The 23,934-nt window shown below is 49.2% G+C and overlaps 8 protein-coding genes across 8 annotated transcripts; 6 read left to right on the top strand and 2 right to left on the bottom strand.

The window, feature by feature from the left end:
- Nucleotides 1-1,863: 1,863 nt before the first annotated feature.
- Nucleotides 1,864-2,754, top strand: M437DRAFT_51769 (RTA1 protein; the record flags this gene model as incomplete). Its single annotated transcript, XM_041022238.1, has 2 exons — nt 1,864-2,011; nt 2,066-2,754. 2 exons carry the CDS (start codon nt 1,864-1,866, stop codon nt 2,752-2,754), a joined length of 837 nt encoding a protein of 278 aa, XP_040878331.1.
- A 548-nt stretch (nt 2,755-3,302) lies between these two features.
- Nucleotides 3,303-5,455, top strand: M437DRAFT_52253 (putative C6 transcription factor; the record flags this gene model as incomplete). Its single annotated transcript, XM_041022323.1, has 5 exons — nt 3,303-3,846; nt 3,901-4,196; nt 4,248-4,682; nt 4,733-4,968; nt 5,023-5,455. Coding segments are annotated over 5 exons (1,944 nt in total), but the record flags the coding sequence as incomplete, so codon positions are not given.
- A 466-nt stretch (nt 5,456-5,921) lies between these two features.
- Nucleotides 5,922-10,171, top strand: M437DRAFT_76469 (uncharacterized protein; the record flags this gene model as incomplete). Its single annotated transcript, XM_041026629.1, has 2 exons — nt 5,922-5,963; nt 6,026-10,171. The coding sequence occupies 2 exons, from the start codon at nt 5,922-5,924 to the stop codon at nt 10,169-10,171; spliced, it is 4,188 nt and encodes a 1,395-aa protein (XP_040878329.1).
- Nucleotides 10,172-11,706: 1,535 nt separating this feature from the next.
- Nucleotides 11,707-12,732, bottom strand: M437DRAFT_67260 (uncharacterized protein; the record flags this gene model as incomplete). The annotated part of the gene is made up of 3 exons (XM_041024905.1): nt 11,707-12,430; nt 12,482-12,557; nt 12,615-12,732. 3 exons carry the CDS (start codon nt 12,730-12,732, stop codon nt 11,707-11,709), a joined length of 918 nt encoding a protein of 305 aa, XP_040878328.1.
- A 607-nt stretch (nt 12,733-13,339) lies between these two features.
- On the top strand, nt 13,340-14,379 carry M437DRAFT_76467 (epoxide hydrolase 1; the record flags this gene model as incomplete). The annotated part of the gene is made up of 4 exons (XM_041026628.1): nt 13,340-13,360; nt 13,457-13,650; nt 13,698-14,116; nt 14,222-14,379. 4 exons carry the CDS (start codon nt 13,340-13,342, stop codon nt 14,377-14,379), a joined length of 792 nt encoding a protein of 263 aa, XP_040878327.1.
- Nucleotides 14,380-15,317: 938 nt separating this feature from the next.
- Nucleotides 15,318-17,089, top strand: M437DRAFT_85761 (dimethylaniline monooxygenase (N-oxide forming); the record flags this gene model as incomplete). The annotated part of the gene is made up of 2 exons (XM_041028341.1): nt 15,318-15,354; nt 15,414-17,089. 2 exons carry the CDS (start codon nt 15,318-15,320, stop codon nt 17,087-17,089), a joined length of 1,713 nt encoding a protein of 570 aa, XP_040878326.1.
- Nucleotides 17,090-17,373: 284 nt separating this feature from the next.
- M437DRAFT_52048 (serine/threonine kinase 16) lies at nt 17,374-19,054 on the top strand (the record flags this gene model as incomplete). Its single annotated transcript, XM_041022287.1, has 3 exons — nt 17,374-17,529; nt 17,583-18,048; nt 18,102-19,054. The coding sequence occupies 3 exons, from the start codon at nt 17,374-17,376 to the stop codon at nt 19,052-19,054; spliced, it is 1,575 nt and encodes a 524-aa protein (XP_040878325.1).
- A 3,875-nt stretch (nt 19,055-22,929) lies between these two features.
- M437DRAFT_52008 (purine and uridine phosphorylase) lies at nt 22,930-23,934 on the bottom strand (the record flags this gene model as incomplete). Its single annotated transcript, XM_041022280.1, has 1 exon — nt 22,930-23,934. One exon carries the CDS (start codon nt 23,932-23,934, stop codon nt 22,930-22,932), a length of 1,005 nt encoding a protein of 334 aa, XP_040878324.1.

Raw genomic sequence — 23,934 nt, 5'->3', positions numbered from 1 at the left:
AGAAACCATGGTTGCTGCATGCTCAGAGCTCAACTTCGAGACAATAGAGGATGCAACTGATGAAGTCTTTATTGACGAGGTCGAGGACGCAGCATTACTCGCTGACTTGAGTTGCGGCTTGACCGAGTAGACTTTGCCAAAGTCAACATTTTGGGCTTCCACAAGGGTGGACAAGCCAGCCAGGAGTGGGATGGCAGTGTCGATGAAACGCATGTTGATGGTGCAAAATCTAGGACAATCACTTTTCACCAAGGTGCTGCATGGCGAAACCGAGGTTATATAGCATGCCTGAGTATGGCTTGACCGGAAGGATTGGATGTTTCAGCGAGAATTTTGATAGTGCGAAGCCGCTTTCACCGGCTACTCTGCCGTCGAGAGGCATTTGAACCAGTTCTTCGTATAGATCGTTGACGTTATCGTGCTTTACCACAGGGTCGGGTCTTCGAGAAGGTGGTCAAGCAAATTGAAGTTGTGCTCTAGAAGACCGTTAGGTCGTGGCGTCTAATTTTGTATATCACCGTTTTAGCCCTGTCCAACGTCTGACCCTTTGTAGTTCGCCGAGGTTAGACTTGTGTCATTGTGGAGGAGATGTGGGAGTCCTTATCTGGTTCCATAATGTCTATGGCTTGCAGGATGGGGTTTAGCAGATGGTGCCTCTGACGTATCGGAGAGGAAATGTTCGCATGAACAAAACTAATGTTGTCCCTTTCGAGATAGAAAGATGCGAACGAAAACAAGAGTCAAGGTGTTATCATGTTCGAATCCAGAGTTCGTCCCCCAGGTTACCTGTCGTCAAATAACGAACCGACCCCGCAGAAGGGTTCCGTGGAGCAAAAGGGTCTGTTTTCGTCGAAGTCTAGAGCAACGAAACCGTTGCAAGGTCTTACCTTTTGGTCTCGCTCTTGTCCGAAACATGACTTTCCCAGAACCATGGTGCTCGCTTTCCAGCAAGTTTACGGCTCCGTCGCCTGTTGAGCCGTACAGAATTGGCCAAGTCATCGAGTCGTGCGATCTCGGGTCCTGATGCCGAAGCTGCTATCATAACGGCATGAAACAGAAGACGAAAAGGCTCCTTAACGGACAAATGCAAGATAAGCAGTCTTGACGATCGAGGCGAAGGTTGCTCATTGTGATGGCCTTGCTCTTTTTGGCTCCGCGATGGACAGGCTCTGATGATGGCATCGACAATTGTTGTCAGACAGATACTCCTGGTTGTCAAAGTTTCAATCACTGATCCCTTTGACCTGGTCCCTATGGGTGTTTGTCATTACTCAAGCCAGCGAGGGGACTGGGGGAGGCGCAGGAGAAGAATGCCAAGATGACTCCAACCTTCGCTGCCCGAAGATCAACCGGTGTCCGGACTCTTCAGCTCCTCGTCCTGCGACTGATGATGCAGGAAGTCATGAACACGGTTAATACGATGGTTGCGTTTCAGGATTCGGTCGAAACGATAGGGTATCAGTCCGTTCCCATCGCTCGTCAATTCGCACTCTCAACAGCTGTCTCAACATACCTTAACATATAACAAGCTGCTTCAAGCTAATGTGCTTGTGCAGCGTTGACCAATCTATGCCGTATCCGTTACGAAAACACTGTAGGAAATGTCTCATGGTAGGTAGACCTCAATATCATGTTCAATCTTAGAACACGGCGATACGGTGTATGTGCGCAGCACCACAAGCTGTTGGGTAAGTGTTTGTTGACCATAATTAGCCAGACTGGATATATGCTTGGTGCTGTTGGCCACTTTATCTTGATCTTTTGACACTCATCGCGCTTCACACTGTCATCAATCGTTCTAATCGCTCAAGTTTTTGTCGTTTGGACCATACCACACACTCATTTACCAGCTTTTCTCACGACATGCCTTTTTCGTACTACGAATACCTTCCATCCAAAGCAGCTGCTGTGGTTGCTTGCCTCATCTTCATCATCATCACCCTCCTTCACTCCTGGCAACTCTTCCGTACACGCACCTGGTTTTTCATCCCATTCGTCATCGGCGGTCTTTGTATGTACAAAGTAAATCTTCTCGAACCCTAGGGGCTAACATACCCTGCAACAGTCGAAGTCATTGGATACGCCGCCAGAGCTAAGTCTGCAAGCCAACACCCCGATTACACCTTGATGCCATACATCCTGCAATCCCTATTTCTGCTTCTCGCACCCACCCTCTTTGCAGCAAGCATATACATGGAACTCGGCCGCATCCTCGACCTCACAGAAGGAGAATCCCGCTCTTTGATTAGACGAAAACTCCTCACCAAGATTTTTGTCACGGGAGATGTGCTCTCGTTTCTCGCGCAGAGTGCTGGCGGCGGTATGCTTGCTCAAGGCAGCAGTTCTGGAAACAAGATTATCATTGGAGGGTTAGTGCTTCAATTGCTCTTTTTTGGCTTTTTTATGGTGTCGGCAGTGGTGTTCCATCGTTGTTTGTCTGATCATCCTACCAGTAAGGTGATGGCTATGCCGTTACCTTGGAAGAAACACTTGAATGCGTTGTATGCTGGAAGCATTATGATTCTGGTGCGCTCACTTTATCGGTTGATTGAGTATATTCAGGGCGGCAGCACTGGGTATATCGTTCAGCATGAGTGGACATTGTACATTTTTGATGCTGCGCTCATGTTGGGGACTATGCTGGTCTTCTTTTGGATACATCCAAGCGAGATTAGAGCGCTTCTGCGCGGTGGTCCTGCGCTGCAGGGTTGGATACCTTTGAGAGTGTTTGCACCTCTACAAGCTGCGGTATAGAGAGGCACGGAGATCTTGGAAGTAGCACTAGAATTCAGATTGGATTAAGAAGCAGACAGATCCAGGCAATCGAGAACGACTTTTTGCCGGATCAGTTCTCGTGTTCACGGCGTTTCCCAACGCGATAAAGCTTCAGAACATATAGATTTGCTCGCGGCTCAGTGTTGACTTCGCCTACACAGGAGGCTGACGTACCCAACGGTGGCATAGACATTCTGATACAAGTTTTCCTAGTCGTGAGTTGATTCTTGAAAAACAGAATCAGACAAGCTGGATGAGTTCGAAAGTCTCGGTCGCGTTGTCAAACACGCCAAGACCAGACCCACTTTGAAGTGCGCGGCGGACTGCGAGTGCCGTTTCTCGACCATCCATTCATCAATTTTACCTATCCAACCATCTCAAGACTCGATGGAAACATCAATTCCATCTCAAATTTCTACTGATGTCTGACCCCTCAACTCCACGCTCATTCCTGCAAAAAGCCGTCAGTCCAACCCGCAGATCGATGAGTTGACAAGACTGACGGTCTTTTACAGTGTGAGAACTGCCGCCTCAGAAAGATCAAATGTGACAAGCAGATCCCATGTGCGAGTTGCCAGACGTTGGGAATAGCATGTCAAGCAGCTGTTGCAAGGGCCGTAGAGCATAGACCAAGGATCGTGGTGACAAGTCAATATGAACGACAAATCGCCTTGATCCAAGAACGATTACAAGGAATTGAGAGTAGTTTGAAGTTGTTGTCGCGAGGGTCGGTAGTTTCGACTCCGAATGTCGGGTCTGTGGGATCGGATGCTGGGGATGTGCCTGGTCCTGCAAACAAAACGATATCGATTTACGAAGGGGATTCGAGTTTTGGGAGTCAGACTATACAGGCGGGGCAACTTGCTGATGTCACGGCTACGGCAGTGCCAGGAGTACCGTCGAGTGAGTTGTCAAGCGCACTCACATTACTCAAAGACAGTCTGAAGCGACATGAAGCTCTGTCGCGAATACACGAGACACATCTCAGCACCAGAGTTAAGTTTGATTCTGTGGGTCAGCAGGAGCTTCCGCCTGCTTCACTTGTGATCGCTCTGATCAAGACAGCAAAAGGTAAGTGAGCTTTCAATAGGCTCAGTATGTCAATGACTGAAATTAGTCTCACAGCACGTCCTTCTGTATCCTTGGTTGCCTTCTCCTACAAGGGAGTAGCACAGCTGGAAGCACTGTGCCAAAAAGTCTACTTCCCATTGGAACCACCGCCACCAGGTTCAATGACCTTCTTCTATGGCTTTCTCTACTTTGTCATCCGCGACTATTGGAGCCAGCGAGATCCCGCTCTTCAAGGATATGATGCGCAGGCAATCATCGATCTTTGTGAGACGACATTCTGCGCTGGACTGGAGAGTTTTGAGACGCTTACAGTCCCTGTGATGCCTAATATCCAATCACTCCTTCTTGGTGTAAGCAAAGCTATTCTGCCCAAACCGTCAATATACTGACCAGATCATCAGGCAATCAAAGCACAGGAAGAATGCAAACTCTCCTTGAGCTGGACATTCCTCTCTGCAGCAGCGACCATGTGTCACACCCTAGGCTACCATCGCAAATCATCACTCGCCCACGAAGACCAAGAAACTGCAGATATCAAGCGACACCTATTCTGGCAAGTATACATGCTAGACAAGAATCTATCGCTGAACTTGGGAAGAGGGTCGAACTTCCCAGATGCTGATATTGATGCCGAGTTTTACACGCCATCGACGAATTCAGCACAGAGACCTTGGGATTTGATGTCGCTGGCTACGATTTTGTTTGCGAAGCTTCAGGGGCAGGTGTATGATAAACTGTATTCTGCATCGGCGATGGATACGCCGCTTGAAGAACGAAGCCGTGTGGTGGATGAATTATCGTCACAGGTGAATGCTCTTCGAAACCAACTTCTCTCGGTAGGCTTGTGATGTGTCTTTGGGAAAGCGACGCGGACTAACGATACCAGATTGATTTCACGGGAGCCCTTTGTCAGGAGCGTCTGATAGGAATGGCGCAAGCGGCAGACTTTGTTTGCTACTCTGTACTGACGGTCATCTATCGAGCGCAGCCACTCACCAGCAGCACAACAGAGATCAGTCCTCGATGCTACGAAGCGGCACGCCTAGGACTGGAAAACCATCTCCGCTGCTTTGCGCAATTCAGAAACCGTTCAGTGCCTCAGCAAGCCGAATATGTGAATTGGTAAGCATGGATCACGCTGTCGAAAGAAGCGGAGCTTAGAGCTGACACATTCAGGATTTTGCTATATCCATCCTTCACACCCTTTACAGTCGTCTTCATCCACGCAATAGCAACCTCCAGCACCTCCGAACTCCACCTCCTACAGGAAACAGTCCACTCCCTCGACCACGTGAAACTACTCTCTCCAGCCGCAAAACGCCTCCACGATGTCTGTTTTGCATTCGCAAAAGTCGCTGCTGCATTCATAACATCACAACGCACACTTAGTAATTGGCATTGTCGTAATGATGGCACTTTGTCGCTTGCGTCTGCAGAGACGACAACAAACTATGAAGCACCAGGGTTCGAAGCAATGGGACAGGATCAAGATGCGCTTTCGGCCTTTCTGACGAGTTTGGCGACGCAAAATCGGCCATTGACGGATTTTTTGCATATGGACTTTTTGGATGGGGAGATGGGGATGGGAGAGTTATTTCCTCCAACGTGAGGAGTGTACGAACAAAGAAAAGGAGAGACCGCGCGATATTACCTCTTCAGGCATGTTCGGCAGGGATTAACGAACCAAGATTTGGCTGCATGCCATGATGCGCTTTAGGAAGCTGCAGCCGAGTAGCGGTCATGCTGGCTGGAATGGCATATTCGAGGAACAGAGAAGCAAGCAGTCAGATATCGAGTCTTACTTGGGAATGATCTGATGAGGCATGAGTTAGTCGAAGAACAGTCGATGTAGGATAGCAAACAATGATAAGTTAGTATATGCAGGATTGCACATGCGAAGAGGCGGCGGCGAGGCCGAGAGCAGCAGGTCAAGGTGCAGATTCGTGTGGGGTTGTGGCCCGAGCGGTGTGACGGGTGATTGGCGGAGATAATCCATTGCATGACCGTCTGTTAAGAGTACGAGTAACTACTCATTTCAGCTCAGGACAGCCCATGTCGCTGGCAGTAACAATGTCATGGACTTTCTCAAGTCGTGCTGCACCAATCTACAAGCTGTAGTGAGTAGCTCCTGTACTCAATATTCAGGGGGCAAGAACCTCGGAGCTGACAGGTGCGACAGGAAGGCTACTCGTCTATTGACTACCTCATCTACAACCACCAGGACGCGACCCAGGGCCAAAAGACCGACTGGGATGACCAGGACCAGCGCAATGACCTTCTCCTGTGTTTGCGACAGCGACGGGTGCTGGTGCAGTCGGCGGTGCAGCAGAAGAAGGTCTGCGTCTTTGGCGGTTTCCAAGCCGCCGACGACTACATGAAAGAGCTGGGATGGCAGGTGCACCAGCGAGGTCGCCTCGAGGCCGCCGCTCTGACACGGCCCAACAGCGACCCTAAGCTCGTCATGCAGAACCAGCACATCTTCAGCATGTTCCTGGCTGCTGTCGAGGCTTCGCTGTCCATTTCTCTGTCTCAACTTTGTGGCGCTATTCGTGTTGGCCATCTGACGTGGATCCTACCCACCGAGGGTGACCACCAACTGCTGTCCCTTCGCGCGCAGATGACCAGTCAGGGCACTCTTGCTCTTCTACCGCATGCGAACAACACTGGCCTCTCCATCGCGTCCGACACCGACGGCGCCAACGTCTTGCTCGCTCCTTCAGGCACTCCCGCTGTCGTCGCATCCCCCTTGAACCTCACCGACATCAACGACAACGCCTCTTCATACCAAGCTCGGAGGGAGGCCCGTATGCGCCTCAGTCGTCGCGCAAAGCATGCAAACTGGAAATCTTTGGCTGCGACAAAGTTAGAAAAAGCAAGTCTATCACATGATGATTCCTGGTTGAGGGTTAGTCTGCGGTCGTCCAACTCACAAGACCAACTCGAGTGTCTTTGGCCGGGTTCTTTATGCTTGGAGATCCCTTCGCAGCAACTGTCACCTTCGCTGGATCGGACGGACAGCATTCACTGGTTCGACTCAAAAGATCCATACCAAAATCCACTCGACACTGCCGAATCCTGGTTTGTCGGACAAGAAGAGCGAGCAAATCAGGAACAAAAGATGCGACAAGCTGAAAAGGACAAGGAAAATGCTGCTAACAATATCCCTGAAGAAGCTATACCTGATCATTTGTCGGTTACATCTCCAGTCTACTCTCGCAGCGCTCAGGATCAGATTAGTGTAAATGGCATATACCCGACACCGCCTGACGCCATACCCCCAATCATCTGCGCGGACCCATCTATACCAAACGTAATAGTCTCCGACAACCCCATCGAAGCATTACCTGGACTTCCGGAAGAGACCCAAGAGCAAGAAAACGATCAACACATGACACAGAATGACAGTACCTCGGATGTTGATCTGGATACTGAAGATTACCACAAGGAGAATACCGACGATTTGTTTGGAGACGCCGATGAAGAAATGTTCGAGAATCCTGGTGTGACGGATGCTGATTTCAGCTTTTTTGACAATCCTGGAGGTGTTGCTTCGATGCCTTCTATTACTGGTCCGTCCGAGGAAATGATTGATGCAGTTTCTGATCCTACGCCGAAAATGGAAGCTGTTGAGCTCCAGCCACAACCCACCGTCCTCGAGGAAAACATGCCGCCGGAGCAGATCAAGAGCCAGGAGATGCAGGAAGAGACGAAGAAAGAGCCAGAAAAGGAGGATGCAGATGTCAAGCTTGAAGACGCGATTGAGGAGGCTGCCTCGAGTCCACCGCTAAGCCCGCTGAAAATCAAGGACAGGCTTTTACCTGAAGAGCAAGAAGAGAAGCATGTTCCTAGCTTGCGAAGAGACAGCACCTTTCTACCTGTGGTTTTCAAAGATGATCTCTCCAACTTCGATGCCAAATATCGAGCTTTGGGCAAGTTCGATAGCGGTTTTGTCAAAAAGGAAGACAACGCAAACAGATCTAACAGCATCGCACTTCCTGAAAAGCCGTTCAGGGCACGCAATCCCACTTCGCTTTTCCGGAGACGCAACACTGTGGCTGAAGCCAAGTTCACACCTCGGGACGATGGATCGCAAGAAGAATCGGAATCCGAGACCAGCCAGGAATCCGACTCAGAGAGTATGTCATCTGTCGAGGGTAGTCTTCGGTCGCTTGACATCAGAAAAAGGAAACGAGGATCAGCAGACGAAGGTCCGACACCAAGATACCTTGCCGAATCGATAGCCGAAAGCGATGTGGAAAGTGTCGGTTCTGATGCGACAGCTATGACTGATCCTGGACCGATGATTGATCAATTGGTTGCCGCAAGAGAATCTCAAAATCGTGCCACGGAGCAGCAGCACAAATTTGCAGACAATCTCTCAATCTGGAGAATGCCTTCCAAGTCATTGACAGCAACTCAAGATCTCAGTATCTGGCCTGTACTCGACTTTACCGCAGACGATCTCGTTGATATAGCTCAGCTCGTTGCTGAACAGAGTACTTTTGCTGGAGCTTCGGATTTGGACATCAGAGAGACCCCCACTGTTGCCTCACCTATCTATTCCACAGCTCAAGACGCGCTGCGACAAGTGTTTGAAAAGGCGCAAGACTGTGACTTTGCAAGAGTTGGTGCAATGGCTGCTCATCACGCCGAGCAAGCGATTGCAGCTGCTGCAAAAATTCAGCAACGACCTGTACCACGGCGGCCGCCAGGGAACATCAGCTCTGTCATCACGATACCTGCGCCAGCTGTCCACGTCCGTCGAGCGGGACAAGGATGGGAGTTACAGCCGACTGCCGTCAATTTCTGGGATACTCTTGGACTGGAACCCGCGCATGGACCAAAAGATGTTGCTGCATTTGCTTTATATCCTGACAGTGGTGGTTTGGGTGAAGCTGTTGCGGACTTCTTGCAAGAGATCCGACTTGCGTACGAGAATCGGAAACTTGGCAAGCACTATATTGGTGGCGAGACAGGCGAGCATGAAGATGGACTGGTGGCATACCGTTCACATGGTGAACCGTCCATCGTCAACATACTGCAAGGTCTGCAGACGGCTTGCAACACCCTCGGTGATTTGCTTCATGATGCTGACCTTGAAGACACAATCATCATCTACATGATTAACCCGTTTGAAGACGAGTCTTTGGTCAAGTATCTATGTGGTTGCTTCCAAGCAATGCTCATAACTTACTCTTCAGATCGCGAAGATCCGCCACCAATGATCTTGCAAATCGTCCCGATGAGCCGTATTGCATGTCCGACCGCCATGACCGTCCCAGATCAAGCCTGGCTAAACTCGCTTGCCGCTTTCATCTACGACAGAGTTTCGCTGGAAAGCAGCAACGATCAAACCTCCTCTTGGCCCCTGAACCTATCCCCCTGTATCCACCTGGCATCCCCTCCAAGCCGCAAGATCAACTTTGCACTTACAGAGCGCACGCCCAAGAATCTTCTCGAGGAAGCGCAAATCTTGCATGTTGCGTATGCTGTTAATGCAGATAACAGCTGGCTCAGTGCAGCGTGGACGGACAACACAGGCATACATTATCACAAAGCATCATACTGCCTCAGCAACACAGATGGCAGAATCATACTCACAGAAGTCAGAGACACGACTTTGAGTCTCGCACGCGACTCCCCTCATCGTGTTTTTGTTGCTCGCGCCGGCGTCATGCGCGATTGGGAAAAGAGAATTTGGCGGGAGAAGCCTTCTGAAAACTGGAGTATTGCTTTGCTGGACGTGGACATGAGTCCTGCCTTGCAGATTGGCGCTAACACCGATGGCGGAGGTGTATTGGGGATGGGAGCATTTATGACGCCAGCTGCTACACCTCAAGCATCCACCTTTACATCGCCAGAAACCGGAGATACCAAACCGTCGACGCCAGCAGGAGAGACGCCAACTCAACAACAGGAATTAAGTTCCTTGCAGCAAGCAGACCCCGACGCCTTCCTCATCGACAACACAGACGAGACCTGGGGTGTGCTGATGCCTTTCTCCTGCACTCGAAGTACCACCCTCTCTCGCCCTCTTGCCTCTGGTTTACTCCTCAAACGCGGCCCTTCTGACTCGTTATCCAACTTACCATCTTTGGCCGTTGATCTTATGGACGTGATCCCGCCGAGGATTCCTGAGAATGCGGTTAGTTGGCTTGCGCAACGTGCGCCTGAGACGACGCTTAAAGAGACAATGGTTTGGTATCGAGGGTTGGGGTTGCTTGGAAAATTGAGGGGGGTGGGGGAATGTGAGGAGGGGAATGTGCCGTGGCATTTGGGGGTTGTGGTCAAGGGGGCTGAGGCGCTGCAGGGGTTTTTGGAGTAGTGGATGAGGGTGATGAGTTGTGTAGGGGATTTCGGTGTGTGTGCTAGGCCGTTCGGGCAGGGTAGGGTAGAGAGGAACGATGCTATCGGTAGATGGGTTTATTGATCTGTCCTGCGCAACTGTAGGAAGACCTGACAACGAATTCATCTTTCCCTGATGCAGCACGATCTACGAATCTCCTCACTCCTGTGCTGGCCGGTGTTCTTGCCGCGCCTTGTCGTGCATATGACGATCGTGAAGCTTGAACCTCATTCAAGTGCTGTTGAATAGATTGCTTGCCCTGCCCACTCCTTCACCCAAGCCATAAACCTTGACATATTCCTAACACCCAAATGTACAAACCAACCCCTGCCCTGCTTAAAACCACAGCCATGTCCCTAGCCTACTACATACGCGACGGTCATCTCAGTCAAGATCTCGTTCGCATCAAACTCATACGTGGAGTCACTCAACTCCAAATCTCCATCCCATCAATCTCTATCCAAAACACAACTCTAGGAAAGCAGTTTCTTGTTCTGCTGAACGGGTATCTGAGTCTGGAACGACATGATATGGATGCTTATATGCGACCGCTAAATTTGATGTTGGGACACTTTGTACCAGTGTTGGTGGAATTGGCTCCACGAGTTGAGGTAAAAGGATTGAGTATTGGAAGCTTTGTTTATGCGCCGACGTATAAGTTGGAAAGTTTTGGGATGGTAAGTGGCGATGGGCCTGGGATTAAAGGGACTGAAGAGTGTTTTTATGAGCCGGGGTATGATATTGCGCCCTTGTCTGTTCTAGAAGCACCAGATTCTTGGACCGCAATCTTGAAGACAAAAGCTAGGGATTTGTACTTGGTAAGAGAAGAACAAGAGCTGAATCCTTTGAAGAGTTTGCAAGGAAAAGTGCAAACAACAGAGGGAAGAGAGAAGTTCTTCAAACCACGCGAACGAGGACGAGAAAAGGAGTTTACGAGGGAAGTTGAGATGTTGTTACGGATCAAAGAAAAAGGATTAGCTGGATCTGTCCACCGACTTCCTAGTTCTGAAGGTCTAGTCGTGGCAGGGGAAAATCAGGATCAAGTTATCGTGGGGTTTCTCGTCAACTTCATCGTCTCGCCACCACTAGGATCGCATCTCTTTAGTCCAGGCATCAAGACCCAAACCGCCTTACATCAGAAGTGGGAAAATCAAGTCAGGGAGACAGTAAAGACGTTGCATGAACATGATATCGTTTGGGGTGATGTAAACCCTTGCAATGTTGTCATTGATGAGGAAATGGATGCGTGGGTGATTGATTTCGGCGGCAGGAATAATGCAGAGTTTATTGATGATGATAAGGCAGAGACGAAAGAGGGGGATTGGCAGGGTATACAGAGGTTGTTTGGGGAGTGGTTGTCGGAAGGTAGTGACTTGGAGGTTTGATTCGGAATTCACAGCTTTCATAGGGGAAATCTCCATAGATAGAAGAGTTTGCATTGATTGCGGTCTGTAATTACGCGAATTCGTGAAGGTGATATTTCATGATTTCGTGTTTCGCAGCATCTCCGAGCATTAGACGTCGACCAGCCACCCTTGCTTCTCCGACAAGCTTGAACCGGACTGCAGTGTATTTCTGAGAGTCTGAAGCTCAGACTGAGTTATGCCAATCTTCCACAGGTATTGTTCGATACCACCGTGTTTGTCGCGTATGTACTTGTCCAGGGAGTTGACAAAGGGAATGTAAGCATCAACCAGACTATCGTTGGCAACTCCCAAGCCTCTTTGATACTCGAGTCGTTCTTGTTTGGAGTCAGCTAGCTCCTCGTAAGTTTGCATGTAATCGCGATGTATGCTGGCTGTGTCTGCATCCAGAACGAACAAGACCATTGAAACAATCATCGACACCAAGTCCGTGCCATATCTGTTCAAGACCAAGACTGGATACGACGACGGATCCACCAAGATCTTGAAGACAGCTTTGATCTGTGGGAAGGAGTGGTCCATGATGGCTTCCGGTATAGCCATACGTTCTTTGCACATTTTTGTGTCGACAAGCTTCTTGTAGTTCTTGACGCCGCTTTCTGGCATAAAGGCAATTTCCGCAATCGCTTTTGTCTTGTTCCAGAAGCCAATTTGACTAGCCACGTACTTGCCATATTGTGGACCAGCGAGGGCTATGTAATGCAATCGGAGGCCAAGTATGCTGGTACAAGCAATACAATCTGGGTATTGGTAAGTATAGTCGGAGTTGTGCTTGCCGGGCAATTGCCAGGTAGAGATCATAGGCCATGGATTCCTGAGACATGTCAAATTTGGAAGCTGAATACTAGCCGGCGGTCGATCTCACATGCCGCGTAGATCTATTATTGATTTTATCCGATATCTTTCACGAAGATTGTCGAGGTCTTCTAAACTTGCATCATCTGAGAGCCATGATCAGTTGTGGCCTTTGGATAGTGGAGGCTGGGGATGACACTCACCAAGATTCGCACTCCGATATAACAGTCCGGGTTTTATATTCTCGATCAAGCTCGCAACATCACGAAAATTGGCTATGGTCGTTAGAGGTGGTGCCTTTTCTTCCTGGTATTCACTCATATTGTGAGATAGCATGTGAGGAGCGTATGAGGAGTTCGGACAACCGCGACGACATCCTTATACTTATTTCGACAACAAGCTATCATCCTTCCGCGGAACTTGCTCCAGTCGCTAGGAAGATTGAAGTGATGATTGGCTCGGATCAGTCGTATAGGATTCGGAAATACAGCGGGTTTGACGGCAGGCCTATTGTGATGCCAAGCCCGCAGACCATGCTGAGTCAGCGACGATTCCATCTTTAGCAGATGTTGGTGCATGTTTCTTTCCTCCGCTTGTGCACAACAAAGATATTCGGCATACTGCTAGAAGCCACTTCGTCTCAACAAAACAGTCCGCATGACCATCGGGAAGTCTTTCCCGTGTAGAGTGGGACGTAAATCTCTACCCCTCGCGGTTCGAAACTGCCCAGAAAGCTGTATCTCACGGTGTCAAAATATGTCTAGTGCCTCCCGGTTAGTGCTATAAGGTAGGTACCAAGCAACACGACAGCTATGTCAGTCCGATGAATTGAATGCAGCCGACTTGTGCAAATTATCAAGTTCGCAGGGTCCGTCCATTAGACTGCTTACATCCCCACTTCTGAGGCGTCGCAGATATGTGAGACTACATGCCTACCAGACCTGCTTACGTACGTGTTACTGCAGCTTCGTGGATTGCACGACATGTCAGCAAGCGTGATTGAGAACTTATATATACAGACATGGCTCAACCATGAACTAACAAGCCGATACCAAAAACCACGCCTTTCAAGGTGCACATACCTGATGACGACCTTCAGCATCTCGATACACTTCTCCGCATGACTCCCGCCGCGCAACTCACCTACGAGACCAGTCTACCTGGTAATGATAGGAAGTTTGGTATGCGTCAAGATTGGTCGAAGCAGGTGGTAGCAGAATGGCAAAGCGCATTCGATTGGTAAGGCCTTCAAGATGCCTTAGGTATTGTTCTCACACGCTCTCTAGGCGTAAGCATGAGACCTACATAAATACCTTCGACCACTTTCATATAAACATCGAGGATGACCTCGGTAACTTTCACATTCACTTCGTTGCCATGTATTCGAATAGACAGGACGCCGTTCCCTTGTTGGTACTTCACGGGTGGCCTGGCAGTTTTCTGGAGCTCTTGCCTATGCTCGACAAGCTGCGTAACAAGTACAGTCCCGATGATTTACCGTACCATCTTGTGGTTCCATCTCTGCCTGGCTATGCCTTTTCAAGTCCTCCTCCTTCAGACAGAGATTTCGGGATAGAGGACATTGCAAGATTGATGAATCAGCTTATGCTCAATTTGGGCCACGGAGCTGGATACATAGTGCAAGGTGGTGATGTCGGAAGCAAAGTCGCCAGAGTGATGGTGGCGAAGCATGAACAATGCAAAGGTAAGCATCTATTCAGGCTATTTCGGAGGCATTGCTAATTGTCGCTAGCAATCCACAGTAAGTCCATTGTTAGTAAGTTATATCTTATACTGCTAACGTAGCGAGTCAACTTTTGTATCATGGAAAATGAACCTCGGCAGCTTGAAACCGGAAGCTCATACGCTATTCAGCACGCTACAAAGCCAGCCACTATCAGTCTCGTACTTTCTAGCAACCCTGTAGCCCTATTAGCTTGGTTAATCCAGGGCACACGAAGACATTGATCCAATTCTGACTTGTGGCTAGGATTGGCGAGAAGTTCCTCGCATGAACGGAAGAAGACCCACCCATCTCAAACATTCTAGAATCAGTAAGCTTGTATTGGCTTACCGGATGTGCAGCAACATGTCTTTGGCCTTACCGCATCGTTCGTAGATCTTCTCTACTTCCTTTGATCTCTGCTGATCAATTACTTTCATAGTTCTACACTCCTGGGGTCAATGGAAATCCACACAACATGTCTGAATACAAAATCCCCGATACCAAGCCGTTCGGGTACTCTTACTATCCTTATGAGTTGTACCCGATTCCAAAATCATGGGCAGCTACGACAGGGGACCTGAATCTCTTCCATGCTCATGACGAGGGTAGACACTTTGCAGCTTTCGAGCAGACAGAAACATTCTTGAAAAATCTTGAGGAGTTTGTGCAGGAAAACCGTGGGGCTGCCGAGTTTATTCATTTACAGCGAGCGACGATACTGCCTACCAACAAAGCTTCATGGAGATACGGATGTTGTGTTACGCTCAGTGCTTACTTATGCTGTAGGAACACAGTAACTCTAGCCGGCCTTGGCGGAGATGGGTCCAATTAATTCTATGCAGATCAGTCCGAACTTGCTATCCTCTTAGCCCACAATATTGATCATCTATTATCCTATCACTAGAATTTACATAGCAAGAACAACATCTTTAGTATAGAGACAGTATGTAAAATTTCTTACTGGTTGGATTGGCGATGTCATCACAGTAACAGCATCGAGCTCTTGAGCACGAAACTCGTATTATGCGGGTCAATATATGCTGGTATTAGCGCAAGAATCCTTCTGATTCCTTCAAATCCACCGTGTTGTCTTTTTTGTTTTGTTGTTCCCAGACTTCTGACAGGAGATCCTCTTGCCTAGCTCACAGACGTGGAGTTCTCTTGTTCGACGACAATTGCCATGGAAGAAGTGTACGATTTGACCGTCGTCGGTGCGGGTAGGTCTATTTCTCCCAGTTTCCCTTTCCTGACCGGTGTCTGATTGAGATAATTGCAGGATGGTATGGCCTTGCTGTCGCCGCAACATACTTGCAAGTACATCCTACAACCAACATCCTCGTTCTTGAAGCGCAAGCAACTGTTGGTGGTGTATGGAGTCAAGAACGCCAATACCCAGATCTCAAATCCAATAACATGCTCGGTACATACGAGTACCCAGGCTTTGCCATGGACACTGAGACGTACGGTGTCAAGGCTGGCGAGCATATCCCTGGTCATGTCATCCATCGATATCTCAACGACTACGCAAAGAAGACTGGAGTCTTTTCTCGCATCAGATTCAACACTAAAGTGTTCGAAGCCTCTGCAGAGACTAGCAGCGAGGGCTGGACTCTAAGAACCGACAATCACGACTTACTGTTCCTGCGGACGAGCCAATTAGTCGTAGCCACGGGTCTGACCTCTACTCCGTTCATCCCAGCGTTCGATGGAGAAGAAGTCTTCAAAAAGTCAGGTCTTTTGACCCACTCTCGTAACTTCCCTCAGCACACAGATCGCCTCTTCAACAAAACTTCTACTGTCACCGTCCTTGGCGGCTCAAAGTCAGCCTGGGACGTTGCTTACGCTTGCGCCTCCCGCAATGTCCCCGTCAATCTCGTCGTTCGCTCCTCGGGCCAGGGACCGACATGGATGGCACCTCCTTACGTGACGCCTGTAAAAGCCTGGCTAGAAAAACTGGTCCATCGTCGCTTTTTGACCTGGCTATCTCCCTGTATCTGGGGCGACGAAGATGGTTTCGGCTCAGTGAGAAACTTCCTGCATGGCTCTTGGCTAGGCAGGAAACTGGTAGATGCGTTTTGGTGGGTGCTCTCTACTGATGCAAATGCATTGATGGGATATGACAAGCACCCTGAGACCGCGAAACTCAAGCCTAGAAATTCGGCGTTTTGGACGGGCAGTGGATTGGGTATTCTCAATTTCGATGGAGACTTCTTGGGTCTTGTACGGGAGGGCAAGGTCAAAGTTCACATTGCTGATGTGGTGAAGTTGGGACAAAACACTGTATCGCTCAGTGATGGCACTAGTTTGGATACTGATGCTCTTGTCTGCGCAACAGGTTGGAAAGCTCGACCACCGATGACTTTCCTACCCGAAGGAATAGATGCGACAATCGGCTTGCCTTACAGCCCACCAACAACGCCTCAATCACTATTCGAACTCGCAGAAGCAGACGAAGAAATTCTCTCACGCTTTCCGCAACTGAAAGACCAACCTCCAACACCCATTCCTGGTGGTGACATGACTGCCGACGCAACCACCCTCCCCTTCACACTTTACCGTTTCATGGCACCCCCTGGTTATTCTCCGAGGTCCACTATCGCTTTTGCAGGAGTTATAACCACGATATCGACCTCTCTCTGCGCATCCCTGCAAGCTCTGTGGATAACAGCCTACCTCTCAAATTCTTTGACTCGGGTTCCTATATCCCCTGTACTCAAAGTCAAATCAGCGGTCTTGCACTCAAGGTTTGGCAGATGGAGATATCCCTGTGGGCATGGTGGCAGATTCCCAGATTTCGTTTTCGATGCTGTGCCGTATCTCGATATGCTGTGCAAAGACTTGGGTCTGGAGAGCAGGAGAAAAGGGAGTTTGTGGAAAGAGGTGTTCGAAGCATATGGGCCTGAGGACTACAAAGGTATTGTCGAGGAGTGGATTGAGAAAGAGCGTCGTTAGCTGTTCAAGCCGCAAGCGCAGATAGGACTGTGTCATAATCGTTCGGTCTTCTTTGTTGTAGGCGTCGTCATAGCTTGCATTCCAACCAAATCCCCATCATCGTGGCTTTGTTCGACACACGTGGCTATACGCTCATCTAGTAGCATGCCTTCGGTTTCGTTGCTAAGCACTCCTTTTCACCCCTTGCTTCATTATCAGTTGTATTTTGCCACTACATGGAGTTCGTCAACAACTGATCTGAATCACTGCACCCAATCGATCCATATCCCCATGTCGATAACATCATGCCTTTAGGGATCCTCGAGCCCAAGGCGAAGAAAGTTCCAGGCACGGCGAATGTGTTGGATCAAGAGTGGAAACGAGACCCGACGTTGAAGAGAGACAAGACTGGCAACATCATCCTCGTGCCGCAACCAAGTGAAGACCCAAATGATCCTCTGGTACGTCTCCCAGAACTCAAGGCTGATGGATATCAGCTGACAGTGGTTCACAGAACTGGCCGTTATGGCAACGAGATCTAATGCTTTCGCTTCTCTGCATCGTCGCTGCAATCGCAACAACAGCATCGCCGTTGGTTGCTGCTGACACAGTCGTCTTGGCCATGGTCTTCAAAGTCAAGTTTCAGGATGCTGCGCTACTTACTGCATATCATCTCTGCGGCGTCGGTGCCGCTAGCTGGCTTTTTGTACCACTAGCCAGGGTATGGGGTAAACGACATGTCTTTCTGTTTGGAGCTCTTCTCATGGTCGCTTCGTCTGCTTGGGCTGGCTCCACTCAGAAGAGCTTGAATTATAGAAGTCTCATCTGGGCGAGAGTCTTTCAAGGCATCGCACTCGCACCTTTTGAGTCTCTTGTCAACGATGTCGTGGGCGATCTGTTTTTCGTCCACGAAAGAGGCTTCCGCATGGCATTTACCAATGTCTGTCTGTTTGGCGCTGCTTTTTTGACTCCAGTTTGTGGTACGTACGCCACATTCATGCTCTGTCAAAAACTTACTGACCTAGCGTTACAGTTGGCTTCATAGCATCCAACAGCTCTCTAGGCTGGCAATGGTCATTCTACTTCCTCTCAATCTTCATGGGCGCCGGTTGTATTCTTCTCTTCCTCTTCCTTCCAGAAACAGCCTACCAACGACCGCGCTATCTCCAAATCGACATTAACGTGGGTCCAGTGCCTTTCCACGACACCCCTCCCTTCCCGCCAAAACGTTCTTTCCTGCATCGCCTTGCTCCTCTCAGTGGCCGCAAAACAGATGAAAGCTTCTTGAAACTGCTGTTCCGACCTTTTCCGCTATTCTTGCAACCAGCAGTGGCTTGGGGCTGTCTTATGCAGGGCGTGATAATCGGCTGGACCGTCATTGTGGGCGTGATCCTGGCTTTGATTTTTCTCGGCCCACCTCTCTTCTTCACCGAAGAGGACGCAGGAAAAATGTACACTGCAGCTTCTATCGGATCGATCCTTGGTCTGATTCTCGCAGGCATTTACACCGAGCTCGTTACTCGATTCCTGATCCTCCGCAATGGAGGGCAATACGAGCCAGAGTTTCGCATCGCTCTGGTGATACCCACACTTGTGTTCTCTGGTATTGGACTCTACGGTTTCGGCATTGCAGCGTCGGACATCGAGAAATATGGCTGGATATCGATCGAAATCTTTCTCGCTTGCATCACAATTTCTATGGTCATGGGAGCTACAGCATCTGCCCAATACCTGCTTGATGCCCATCGCGATATTGCAATCGAGACATTTACCTGCTTGATCATATCCAAGAATCTTTTTTCGTTTGTGTTGGCTTATTGTGCCTATCAGTGGGTCTTAGAAAGGGGTTTCAAGAGGATGTTTGTTACATTCGGGAATATCGAGGTCGGAATATGTCTATTGAGCATCCCGATGTATGTGTTGGGAAAGAGAAACAGAGAGTTTTTCTATCGTTATGACATACTCAGATGGGTAAGGCTGCGATAGTATAGCTGTACGCAATCAAAGACTTCTTCATAGGACGGTTCTATTATTCGCACTCGTTTTTGTCGTGGTCTCGAGTTCGATCTTGATTGTTCTTCCGGCGGTTTCAGACAACCACTGTCGAGCAAGCGCAATGACTCGTCCTCTTCCCATTGCGAGAATTGATTGGACGTCGATGTCTGAAGACGACGCAATCTACGGGCAACTTTTTTGGCGTCGGCCAAATCCCAAGCACATTGAATTGCAAGCTCGATATCTGCTCCTCTTCTGACGAGTAACCTCATGATTCTGTCTTGCTTTCTAGCAGCAGCACTGGTCAAAGGACATAGGCCATAGCGTTTATCATTTATTTCGGCTCCACGTTCCAGAAGTAGACGCACGATTGCTACGCGTCCGTTGTGGATAGCAAGTCGCAGGAGCGTGTAGTTCGCGGCCGGTCGTGTACCGTCAGTGTTCTGATGCTGATGACGAAAGTATGCCTTATTTACGTCGACTTTGTGGTCAAGAAGGTGTTTGGTGAGGCCCTCGTAGTTCCAATAGACAGCATAGAGTAATGCAGGTATCAAGTCACTTTCGCACGTAACACCGGTTCCCAGTAGTAGACCCACAACTTGCGAATTGTTGTAGCCAAACTCTCTAGCATATATAGCAGTGCTCAAGGCGGAGCAGATTTGGCGTCTAGCAGCGGTATCCGTTTCATATGATTGAAGTGCTCGCCTCGTACATCTGGGTCCGTGATGAAGGAGCATTTGAATGATACCTTGATGACCGAAGATGGAAGCGAGTTGTAGTGGACTGTGTTCGATGTGGTTATCTTTTTCAGTAGCCATAGAGCACTCGACAAGCTGTTCAATGATCGATTTGTGTTCGATCACGGCAGTCAACGTCAGGGAAGTTCCACGAGGCCCTGAGGCGACGAGATTCTTATCGGAGCCAAGAAGCTTTTGCGCAGTCTCGGCATAGTCCACGCGAGCAGCTAATCGGGGTGGTGTGTACCTCTGACCTTCAGAGGTATCGGCACCGCTTTCGAGTAACAGTTTTACGCTCTCTTCTGAGCCCATCAGTACAGCAATCTGTAGCGGGGTCAATGCTCTGGAGAAAACGTCTGCAGCCGTCCAGCATTTTCCATCACCCGCCTTCAGGAGTGTGGAGTTAGGGGAGGTCAGTAACCTTCGCAGTCGAGATCGTCTGAACGAAACTATCGAGAAGGCTATCCATGAAGGAAGAGACTGAGACCTTCCATGTTCATTCACGGTCGCGCCGCCATGTATCAAGAGTCGCATAATTTCAAGGTGGCATTTGCCGGTCGCGATCTGCAGTGGAGTTCCCATTCCCTCCTGAGCCTCATCAACCATAGCCTTGTGCTGCAGCAACATCTCGACAAGCTTCTCGAAGTTCTTCTCTGCTGCTTGATATAAAGCAGTACCAGACGGACCACACTCATTGATTTGCTCGACGTGAAGCAGAATCTCCTTTGCTATACTGTGATGTCCATCGATAGCAGCGGCAAATAATGGTTCATGCCATTTACAGTTGCTTAGGTCGGGACTGTAGTCGAGTACAGTTTGCACAACGTCATGTCTACCTGAGCGGGTAGCCATGGTCAAGGCAGTGCCCAGAGGTCCCCGAGTGTTCAGGGGTGCGCCACGATCCAGTAGCATTTTGATGGTGGCAATTCCACAAGATTGCACGGCCAGATGTAGCACGGTTCGACCATGATCATCCACGTCTTCTGTGCTGACACCGTCATCTAATAAGAGCTTGACCAATTTCTCATCTCCCTGGCCCGCCGCTAACATCAGAAAAGTACTAAGTTTACCGAGATTAGTAAGGACTTTCACAACTTCAACATTCCCAGATTCTAAGGCCTCGCGCAAAGCATGTGTATTGAGGGAGAATAGCGCCCCACCTTCGATCAGGAGCCGAACAGTTTTCATATGACCCCACATAGAGGCTAGATGTAGAGCGGTGAATTCTTCGTTGTAACGCCGGAATCGAGATGCATCAGGACGAGCACCTCGAACGAGCAAGTCTTGGACAATTCTATCATGGCCTCCACTTGACGCTGCTAGCAATGAGGCATCAAGTCGTGTTTGCAAGGCAACAGGTATCAAATCTGCTTGTGTCAAACCCAGGAATCTGTGCGTATCATATCTATCGGTCAAGATCGCAGGAGCATCATTTCCGGTGAGCGACTCGGAGCTGCAGTGATCGACTTCAATGTGTATCAGGTGTGCGCACGAACGCCGAAGTCCTTTGAGGGCCGCAAGATATAGTGGATAGCACTGTGATTTGTCGGCCCAGTATAAGGATGCCAGGCTGTACTGGAAGAAGTGCTCGGGAGCCTTTTGTAAGAAGTCAAGCACAGAGGCAAGCTGATCGTCATCGACAGCTTCTAAAAATCTAGCATGTGCCGGCCAGACAGAGGTGGCCCAATCAGCGAGGGGGAACCTCCGGTCAATTTCGTCTAGTTTCTCGCCCAAAGTGCTCCAGTCGATACAACACAGGTACGTATGGCACATGCTCAAGAGATTCGTCCTTGCGATCCTCTCTTCGAGATGAAACCGAAAAGGCTCGACGACCTCTTCAGACGACAGAAATTCTCGGACTGAAGCATGCGCAAGCTGCAGATATTGGAAGTCCATGAAGCCGGTATTGGACCAAGTTGTTGTCACCAAACCAGAACAGATTCTCAGGATGTCATTGGGGTCGGAGAAGCGATCTTTCGCAGAGAAACCAAGCTTTTTGTCTGGTTGCACAACAATTGCATCATTACAGGCCTCGAGTGTGAGACGTTGATCACACCATAGCAACATTTGCAAGATGAGAATAACTTCTCGGCGGTATGGGGTTGATTGTATCGAAGCCATCATGCGTGCATAAGCGTCATTCAGTGTATTTGGCAGATCTCGAAGAACTTTCTCAACGGCGGGTCTATTGTGACACGTTCGCAGTGTGTCCAGTTGTAGCGCTGCCCATCGAAACCTTAATCATGGTTCAGTACATGTTGAGCCTCAGGAAAAGTGTGGACTTACATGCCCTTAGCTTTGTTGCATATCGTGGTCTCAACCTCATCGAGGAGCACCTTTTGGCTTTTGAGATGCGCAAACTCTTTACTGTGAAGTCTTCGCCAAGTATAGTACTTGATGTCGCGACTAACACCTCCGAGTCCTAGATCAATCACATGTTCTTCAAGAGACCGATGAATGGCCTGTGTTTGAGAGGTAACAAGCAGTTGTGCGTTCAAAGCTTCAGAATGGTGAATGCTTCGACACCATTGCATCATCTCACTTGGACGATGTGCTTCGTCAAGCGCATCAAGTACTATCCTGACGTTTTTACACTGCTCGAGCACAGTCTTGAATGCCTTTCCCAAACGTCTTATACTTGGCTGCATTTTCCCACAATCATGAGATTCAAAAAGCGTCATGATGACAGAACGGGCTGTTGGAGAACCATGGTAGAGCTGTAACAATAATGATCGTAGCATGTCTTCGAAGTGTTGCTTGTCTGGATCGCTGAAATCGAAGTAAAAGTATATCACCGGCGAGTGTTGTTTTTTGAGAAGATGTTGAATGATCGCCGCACTGAGAATTGTTTTGCCGCACCCGGACGAGCCATGAAGCCAGAGGAAGGATTTGACTCGTTTCTTCCATTGGCGAAATCGGAGGCCCTCGAGAAGCCATCTGCCTGTGCCTAGGTGATGGGCTTTGATCGCTTTATTGTAATTAACGGAAGGATCTGTAGCTCTCAGCCATAACATTATCGCACGCGTCCGATCAGAATCTTTGATCTCTCCCAGCGTCGCAGCCACAGTTCGAACATCACTTGACACTTTTTACGATTAGAAAGTGCTATAGAGCAGTGAATATCAGGCGTCACTCACGTCGTTCAATGGCAACTGCAAGTCGTTCCTCTCGTTCGAGCCCTTTGGAAGGAATCTCCATCAGAAGCTCTTTGACGTATGCGGCTGCAGTCATTGCGGCATAACCTTGCCATTGCTTGTTTTTGTGTGAATCGCTGTAGTCGCAGATGCCACGAACCACTAAGCAAGGAAAACGGTTCATAATCCCAGCAGCCTCCATCTCGAAACATAGCATACCCTCCTCTTGCGCGAGCCTGTCTCTTAATTTGGCATCCTTGATGACCCTGTTTCCCGAAGCTATGAGTCCATAATGAATAGCAGGATTATCGTCCTTGTCGTCTCTTGGCCTACGCGTTACCAATTTGACAGTCTCAGTCCCGCAACATGCGTCACAACTTTCCTCAGACACAGAGTGTACTACATCGGCTTTGTATAGTCTGTCGCTCTCTGGAGCTGGACAAGCATAACCTTTTCTCTTAAGGCGCGGGTTCTCTTTCAGAGCATTCTCGATGTTCTCGATGATGTTATGTCCTTTGCGAATATGCTTTGATTCGAGCGCAGAGACTGCAGTGCGGACCACGGTTGAAGGTTGATCTAGGAAGCCAGTTTGTCTGAATCCAGTGTCTTGATTTTCCTTGCCCAAGTCGTAGTGGTATACTCCGCCACGGCCGTCTTTGGGCGAGCTGACGACGACATCGCCCAAGCGTATGTCGTTTGCTTTTGTCGGCGCGCCACCGCCGATGCCAACCATTAGACCAATTCTGATCATGGAGAACGATCGAAGGATATTGGTGATGACACTGGCAGCAGAGCCGACACCATATTCGCCTTTGGGAAGCACTGCCAGCACTACTCTATGACCAGAAATACTGCCCAACGTATAGGCGTTTGTGTCGCTGATTGGGATTGTACCCGCCTCAGGATTTGGACGTTCTTCATCGAGGAAAGTCTGTGCGGCAACATATTCTGTAGTGAGTGCACAAATCCAGAGAATGGTGTAGTCATTTGGGTTCGACAT

The sequence above is a fragment of the Aureobasidium melanogenum genome (assembly GCF_000721775.1).
Source record: "Aureobasidium melanogenum CBS 110374 unplaced genomic scaffold scaffold_15, whole genome shotgun sequence".
NCBI classification, from domain to species: Eukaryota; Fungi; Ascomycota; class Dothideomycetes; order Dothideales; family Saccotheciaceae; genus Aureobasidium; species Aureobasidium melanogenum.
Note: the sequence above shows the minus strand (reverse complement) of the source record. Positions and strands in the feature narration are given on the sequence as shown.